At 37.2% G+C, this 8,109-nt stretch overlaps 1 protein-coding gene across 2 annotated transcripts; it reads left to right on the top strand.

The window, feature by feature from the left end:
- Positions 1 to 4,203: 4,203 nt before the first annotated feature.
- Positions 4,204 to 6,818, top strand: LOC113762120 (pyridoxine/pyridoxamine 5'-phosphate oxidase 2). Of its 2 annotated transcripts, XM_027305406.1 has the most exons (6): positions 4,206 to 4,459; positions 4,579 to 4,686; positions 5,038 to 5,070; positions 5,359 to 5,454; positions 6,293 to 6,460; positions 6,543 to 6,818. In XM_027305406.1, exons 1-6 carry the CDS (start codon positions 4,367 to 4,369, stop codon positions 6,642 to 6,644), a joined length of 600 nt encoding a protein of 199 aa, XP_027161207.1. In that variant the 5' UTR covers positions 4,206 to 4,366; the 3' UTR covers positions 6,645 to 6,818. The 2 variants fall into 2 exon arrangements, with proteins under 2 accessions (XP_027161208.1, XP_027161207.1); XM_027305407.1 differs by lacking the exon at positions 5,038 to 5,070 and having other exon boundaries at positions 4,204 to 4,459.
- The last annotated feature ends 1,291 nt before the right edge of the window (positions 6,819 to 8,109 follow it).

Below are 8,109 nucleotides of genomic sequence, written 5' to 3'. Positions count from 1 at the left end.
TTAGAAGATGTCGTTCAATCTTGCAAAATAATTCAAGCAGAATTTTTTTTTCTTTTTTTTGGGGGGGGGAGTAGAATGATATGTCACCAACAAACTTCACCAACTGGGATTGTTTGCATGTGTACCATTGTCGTCCATGTTTCTAGTTTGTGATGTTAGCCCTCTATAAGTACGTAGGAAAACCTTTTTAGGGTCACCAAAGATTTGCTTTTTCTGGTTTCTTTCGAATCTATGTTGCTTAATTCTCAAGAACAATTTTGCCTTTTGGTCTTTCTTTCTCCCCTAAAGCTAGCCGTCTTCAACTCCTCAGGGAATTATTCGGAAAAAGACAATGGACTTCTCACCAACCACATCCTTCCACCATCATTATGCCATTCTTCGTATCTGATTGCCTGTAATTAACCGTGGCATTCTGCCTGAGGTACAACTGGGTAGACTGTGCTCGTCCAAACTCCACACGTATACAATCTCTTTTTTGCTTGCAGATTGATGCTATGTCTTCGTACATTTCTAGGTTCAAACTAACTTTGAACGTACGATGCAGCAGCATAGTATTAATTCCACCCCACCCTACCATAAAAATTAAAAAAAAAAAAAAAACCCCCATCCCAAGCTAAGTACTAGTATATTCCACACTTTGTCAGGTTAGCTAGCTTTTTTGTGCTATTTAATACATGACATGAGGCTTTCATGCAGGAATTAGTACATTATTTTACAGTTACACAAATGCCTGAAGTAAAGTAATCAAGAGAAGGAAAGGGCAAGGTTTATGCCCCATATACATATATATATATATATATATTTACCATATATGCTTGACCTCTAAAGCTCCTAAACCTTCTTTAGTTATAATTAATAGTACCTTCTTTAGTTTCAAGAAAACCTTCTACACAGAAGCGGAATGAAGATAGATTGAAGTTAGACAGGTCTGCTCCCAATAAAATGCTTCCAAATTCATCCCTTTTTCTTTCTTCCCTCCGGCCTCCACCACCCTCGTTCCTTTGTGCCCTATTTTAAGTTTTTGAGATTAACGAGGAAAAAATCCGATGAGCTGACTATATATCTTGTTGCCTCAATTTGTCTTAGTCAATAATCAATATTGATGTTGTTAATATTAGTCCTTTTTTTTTTGTTGACTTAATGTACTTGTAGTCGGATTCACTTAAAAAGTAGATGTAGATATGTTTAAATTCTCAGCATGTTAGCCTGTCACTGATGTATTTTTTGTCCGCGGTAACTAATGGATTTTTTTTTTGTTTTTTTTGGGGAGGAGGGGGGGTGTGCGAAGTTATATATTTACCCCTTCCATTGTGTAATAATCTTTGCAACATACCTTGAGTTTTATGTCAAAAGAAAAAAGAGGGAACAAAAATCTTTCCTCAACTGTAAGAAGTTTAGTTTTTTGTAAAGGGAAAAGTGTAATAGTTATTATTATTTTTTAAAGTAAGGAAATGGTGAATTTAAAAAATAGGAAGGGGGAGAAAATGTGAATTCAGGATTTTCAATTTCTGGAGCCTCCACTCTAATAACTAGATCAAGGCATTCATTCTCTACAAAAGTGTAATGAGTTTATAATGAACTGAGCGTTTGGATAGCAAATTATCTCAAATAATATTTCGCTTGCATCATAAACGCATTTTTCAACTCACTTTTTTATATTTCCAACTCACTTTTTTATCTCACATACATCACATCATAAAAAGTGTTACGGTAATTATTTCAAATGATATTTCAAATAATACTCTATCCAAAGGTTTAATTGATGAGGCCTTAGACGAGGAACATGGGTTAGCCATGTCATAGCTGGATCAATAGCCATGCATGTAAAAAGTCAGGCAGTGACTCCATTTTTCATTATTTGCACTTTCATCATTTACTTTAACATATAATCTAATAAATGAAAATTATATGAATAAAATGAAAGTAAGAACGTGATTAATTGATAAAAAAAAAAGGAGAAATGCAAATAGAATTTCTCAAAAAAAAAAAAAGCGGATAAATATTACTCATAATGGATGCAGAACTTTTTGAAGAAACGACCACAGGGACCCCTCGCATAGATGCCAATTAGGATGAACTGAAGAAGACTTGTAAACAGAAGAAAATTTTAGTGCGTGATAGGGAGACTAGAGAGAGAGAGAGGCCGACAACGGGATTTATGGTAGGACCCAAAAGAGTTGCTAAATCCTAAATGGAGGGGAGAAATTGTCTTCCTTTTCTATGATTGAGATTTGAGACCTCCTCTTGTCTATATCCCCTGCTAAAACAAAAAAAATTTATTTTTTTTCGGTAGAAAGAAGTCTTCCAGGAAATAGCCAAAAGTCCTCCCCATATCTCAGTGGCATTCATTGATTAGTACTTTTAGTACAAAGTAGGAATGAAGGAATTCCACGTTTTCTGCTACACTACAGTCTACACTTCTAAGCTCCGGTGCGCGTAACGCTTGCTTTCTAGTTACCGCCTGGCCCCAACTGCTGGGGAACCCAAAAAAAAAATTAAATAAATAAATAACTCGTAGCTTGGAAAATGTATACCCCACGAGATTGGTATTTTTGAGATTTTTTTTCCCCATAGGAAACCAGCAACAGCGCAACTCTTTTTTTTATTTATTTTGACATGTACTATGTGTGAAATAAAGGTGTTTGAGAGATATAAAGAGAATACTTCTAATTTTTTTTTTTTTAAAAAAAACCCAACAAAATTTTGTTTTCCGAAAGAGTAGCAATTCAAACGAGGCCTTACAAATGTTTTATCCATTTTTTTTGGGGTCAAATCTTCCGTTGCTATATCTCAAGATTGGGCTGCAAATCAGGAAACAAAATGTATTTCCGATTTACTACTAACAAGCATGGAATCCAAAGAAGCATGTTTCACTATGCTCTCTGCCCACCAAAACTGCATTTTTTTTTGTCGCAACGATAATATTTGTATAACCTATTGTAACCTAATCTAAAAGGAAGGAAGCAGACGGAATTTTTCTGTCGAAAAAAGCCACAATTAAGTGGCAAAGTGAAACCCACCTAGACTTAAATGTCTCGGTGACCACCAAGAAACTGCATATTAGTAGCATTAATAGATAGATCAAAGGTGCCATACTATCTAAGCCCTTTGCTCCAAAGTCATGGCAATTACAGCTGGCCACTAGTTTAATTACAAGCAAATTTAAATTGGTTGATAAAATGGAATTCGCCCACATTCTTTTTCGGAAAAGAAGTTCAATACGGTGAGCTTTGCAGAAGCCGAGTCCGGCTCGGTAATTCATTGGATCAAATTTACTAGCACCAAGTTTTACAAGTCCAAATCGTTGTAGACCAGCCCATATCAGACACCTGACCTCAAGTTTCCATTGCGACGTAGTCGCGATATCATATATGCATAATCCATGCAAGTTTGTTAACTCGCTTTCTCTACATATGCTTTTTTCAGAATAGTTTCATGGAACCTAACACTAGGGTCCGCCCCGTTCACGAAAACGAAAATTTCTTTCTACTACTTAGTTTTTTTTTTGGGGGGGGGGGGGGGGGGGGGAGGGGGGGTTGGGGGTTGTTAATTTTATATTTTATATAATTTTAAGGGTTAAATACAGTAAACCTCCTTATGTATTCGCTGGAAAAAAAAAAACAAATATTGTCTGTATTGTACCTTAATTCATTCCTCTGCTAACTTTACATATTGAATTCCTTTTTTTTGGGTTCAAGAGAAGACTCCTAACTTTACAAATGGAAAGGCAAAGCATTGAGAGTTGAATCATAAATATCAAACATCATAGGTACTGTAATTCTAAAAGTTATGCACATACAGATGCTCGATCTTTAATTTGTATATTATGAGGAATTAGAATAAAAATACCTTCAAATATAAGGTTAAAGAGATATAATAATGATGATCATAGCAACAAAAAAAAAAAAAGTGGCTAAGTATCGTCCGTAAGTGTAACATTCCTATTTTCCATCTAGTATATCAAAGAAAATCGAATTGGAATAAAAAAATTTTTTTGTTTTTTTTGGATAACTTCCACGACTAACAGAAGGAAAAGCCCAATGCAAAATATTGGCCCAATGAAGTAGATTCTAGGTGTCTGTGAGACGGAAGCTTCCTAATTCATTGGTATGGGCTTATGCTTGTGGGAAGCGGTGTCGTTTTCAGGATGTCCCTCCGTTCCGGTTCCGGTTCCGGTTTCCTGGTTTTAGCTAAAGCGGCCAGCCCGTCTTTTTCTTGGCCACGGGGCCAACCGGGCTCTCCTCCGTTTACGTGTTCTCATGTCCCTAGTACGCAAACGCATGATTTAGAAGCGATGCATCAAAATAATCAGAGCAAAAACAGCCAGAGCCAGCCTGTGTAAATCCTGTAAAGTTGCCGCCGGAGAATGGGAAGCTCAGCAACGGCTCCATGGAAGCAGCTTCTTTTAAATGCCCTCCAATCAAATTCCCACCTCAAGCACTCCTCCTATTTTCAACTTGTATGGCTCAGCAGCAGCAGCTTATGATTCCCCCTTTTCCTCTTTATTTTTGGTTTCTCGGGTTATCTGTATTGGTGAAAGGTTTTCACTACTCTCTCTTCTTTTTGACGTAAATTCAGGCAACAGTAGGGAATAACGGCAGGCCCTCAAATCGAACTGTTGTTTTCAGAGGATTCCAAGACGACAGTGATAAGATTCAGATGAACACTGATTCCCGAACTCGAAAGGTTCTCTCTCTCTCTCTCATTAGCTTTCTTTTTAGTGATTTCCTCTTCCTTTCTCTCTCTCTCTCTGTATTGTATCCGTGCGTTTTAGGTGGATTGGGTGAAATTGCGCTGTTTTTGAATCACCTCTTTCTAGCTTCCCAAATGACATTTACCAAGTAAAGACAGTAACTTTGGATAATCTGCTGTTCCTTCAATATCTTTTTTTTTTTTTTTTTGGGGTGCGTTTTCCGTGGGCTGGGTGAAATGGGCGGTTTTGCCTAATCCTGCTTCTTCATGACATTTTTGAAGTTATAACCAGATGTTCGTTTTTGGAATACTACTTATGTTGCTCTTTACTTAAAAGTAATGCAGATTGAAGATCTCAAGCATTGCCCTTTTGCTGAGGTATCGTTGGACTACTTATTTACTGCTAGTAGTATTTGCTCTGAAGGCAAATAGGTTTGTTATTTATAAGAAGATTTACCTTGGCTCAGTAATTTGGAAGAAGTGCTGAAATTGGAGTGCTACGAAGAGTTTGTTTCTTCTTTTTAAAGCTTTATACCACAAAAAGCTCTTTTTACCAATATAAATGAAAAGAATTAAAGAAAAAATTGCTGGCAGTCCAGATTTTTTTTGTTGTTTTATTATGTTTTCTGGAGATTGGATGATTCTGATTGTTGGTAAACTGGATAGATTTGCTGGTATTTCACTGACACCTGGGAGCAATTCCGCATTAACGGGAAAGTGGATATTATTGATGGAAATAGTGCTGACCCTCTAAAATTACAGGTACTGTTGAGTAGTCTCCTGGTCTCATGTGCCTTTTAGCTTGCTCTCACTTGCTGTTGCTGGTCTGTGAATTCGTGAATGTTCTAACTTTGTGTCTGTAATTTGTAGTTTTGTTTCCTGAAGAATGAATTATACAACCGGAAACCAATGAGATGACATTATGACTTAAAGGATGCATAAATACGTGGGATGATAGATATTTTCAATTCTGATTGACAAACTTTGAACATATTGTGAAATCTATGAAAGGTGTTTGTTTTGTGTTGTTGGGGTGGGGGGGGGGGGGAAGCTTTACCAAGTACCAGTACCTATGATGCTTCAGAAGCCTGATTTTGTCTGGAATCCTTGCCACTGTCGTTTGGTTTTAGCAACTGGTTAGGTATGAAAGTTCAAGTCAAGTATTCTCATGGCCAATGATGGCATCCCCTTCAAGATGTATGTCTTTTTGGTTTTTGTTTTTCATGTTAAGGATTTCATTTTTTGTCAATTCACCCAAATTCCAGTTTAATTTAGACAAACACATTTCCCTTGCTGGTGAGCAGTTGTCTGTTTAACGTGCTCAATATGTGCAGCTAATGTCTATATTTTCTGTTTTGGTACTTCTGAGACTTATTGTGCTTACAGTTTCAGAGTATTACATTACAAGTTGTTTAGAGAGCTTTTTCTGTGTTATTGAAAATACAAGTTGTTTAGAGAGCTTTTTCTGTGTTATTGATGTTAGCTTTCTCAATAAACAAATGGATTTCTTGGTAAAGTGGGTGCATCAGCAATACATTTCTCTATATTACTAAACTTGGAGAATTATATTGTTCCTGAGATTTCAATATAAACAATGCAGCACAGAGAGAAAGCTTGGTTTGCTAGTTCGCTTAGATCAAGACTTCAGTATTTGGGACCTACTCCTGGACTTCCTTCTCTCAATGAAGAATTATCTGAAAAAACCTCTTTAGACCCTTCTACTGGTCCTGTTGGTGCATTTTGCTTACTTCTTCTGGACCCTGACCAGGTTTAAATCTTCTTGGGACTGTCCCTCATCTTAAGACAAATTACTGCCCTCCCTAAATTTGTGATGTTGGTCTTGCTTACAGGTTGATTATCTAAATTTAAAGAGTAATGAAAGGCAATCTTTTACATCTACAAGGACTGGGAGTGGGGAAAAGTTCTGGACTTCAGATAAAGTCAATCCATAGTGTCGTCTTGTGATTCCATGGTTTATGCTGAACCTTAGCTAATTTCAAAGCTTATTATTTGTAATAAAATTTCATCCATCCACAGTTGTGAACCCCTTGTGAATTTTGCTAGTTTTCTTGAAGATAAATAAAAGAGGATCATCACTCGTTGTATATGATTTATAAGTTATGTCAGAACTCTTGCCCGCAAACTATAAAATTTGACCTTGCGTACCTTTATCTGGTGAAAGCCACTGGAAGTCCCTTGTTGTTAGAAGTCTTTTGCTCTTGACTCAGGCATTGATAAAAAAGCAACTGGGAGTTTCGCTGATGCTAGTCAAAGAAATGTAGCAGTAGTTGGAACCCTCCCGTGGAAAGCATCTTGTTCAAATGAGTATCTCAACCATTTTCCAACAATGGGCTGGAACAACCCAGGCATATTCATTCCTCGAAGTTTAGGAACATTTTTAGTTTCTCTAGCGATGCCGTGGAATACTCATTTGAGCAAGAGGCCTTACCAAGGAAGGGATTGCATCACGGCTCTGTTTCTGTGCGTCTCTTTGGGGGCTGAGCAGGGACAAAGGGTATATTTATGCCCAGCCTTTTTTGTGCATCTCATATAGTGGAACCTGATGCCATCTTGATAGTTGGTTGTACCAGACTTTGGTCTCCTTCAAGTTGTTAGATGCCACTCTTTCTGAAGTCTGTCTATTTTCAGTTTTGAAAGTAAAATTTGCCCGATAGTTGAACAAGTGTTTTATTAATATAACTAAGGTTTTGACAACTTATTTAATGCCTGTTTTGTCTTAAACTAATATCTAATAAACAATTTGTTGTACTATCACTGTGTTGATGATGAGCGTTGCACAGTAAAGCTTATAGTAACTCTTAGTCAGCGCTTCTCTAAATTCTCAATCTCATGACCACAAAATATAGATGCCATCAGTCTGAATGCTGACTTACTAGTATCCTTCTATCTGCTGGCTTTTATGTTAATGACTCCTAAAGTTGTGTAGTATCGGCCATCTGTCACAAAAAAGCTTTGGGAACTAGAGGAGTTGCAGGTCTCAAAATTCTTGAGGTAAGTCCATATCCACATCCTTGAATGAGCTACGTCAATTCTGTTTGTGGTGCATGTCATAGGGATGTCAACATCTTGTCTGTTAAAATTTTCCCTGATATTGTTCAAGTTGAAAATATAAACCAGCTAACTGGTAGCTAATGTGATGAGATTCTACCCACCATTCAAAATAAGCAGCCTTCTTGGAATGATGGTGGGAAGTGGGATTGAAAGCATTGAACCTTTCTGACACGGCCCCCCTCCCCCCCCCCCCCAAAACAACAAAAAAAGGGGTTGTTAGGAAGCAGTATTAGCAATTCTCTTTTATCAATGTTGAGGTGGATGTGTTTTGTCGCTAGCTATGAGTCATTATGGTGTCTTCTCGAATTTGCAATTCAGGAAAGAAATGGTCCCTAGATGGACTGT

This window comes from Coffea eugenioides, chromosome 2, assembly GCF_003713205.1.
Source record: "Coffea eugenioides isolate CCC68of chromosome 2, Ceug_1.0, whole genome shotgun sequence".
Classification (NCBI taxonomy): domain Eukaryota; kingdom Viridiplantae; phylum Streptophyta; class Magnoliopsida; order Gentianales; family Rubiaceae; genus Coffea; species Coffea eugenioides.
Note: the sequence above shows the minus strand (reverse complement) of the source record. Positions and strands in the feature narration are given on the sequence as shown.

Bases quoted from the DNA above. Each gene is read 5' to 3' on its own strand.
- LOC113762120 (XM_027305406.1), top strand. From the start codon at position 4,367: ATGGGAAGCTCAGCAACGGCTCCATGGAAGCAGCTTCTTTTAAATGCC. The intron at 4,687-5,037 runs GTTCTCTCTCTC...AAAGTAATGCAG, and splicing joins CTGATTCCCGAACTCGAAAG to ATTGAAGATCTCAAGCATTG. The intron at 5,071-5,358 runs GTATCGTTGGAC...TAAACTGGATAG, and splicing joins AGCATTGCCCTTTTGCTGAG to ATTTGCTGGTATTTCACTGA.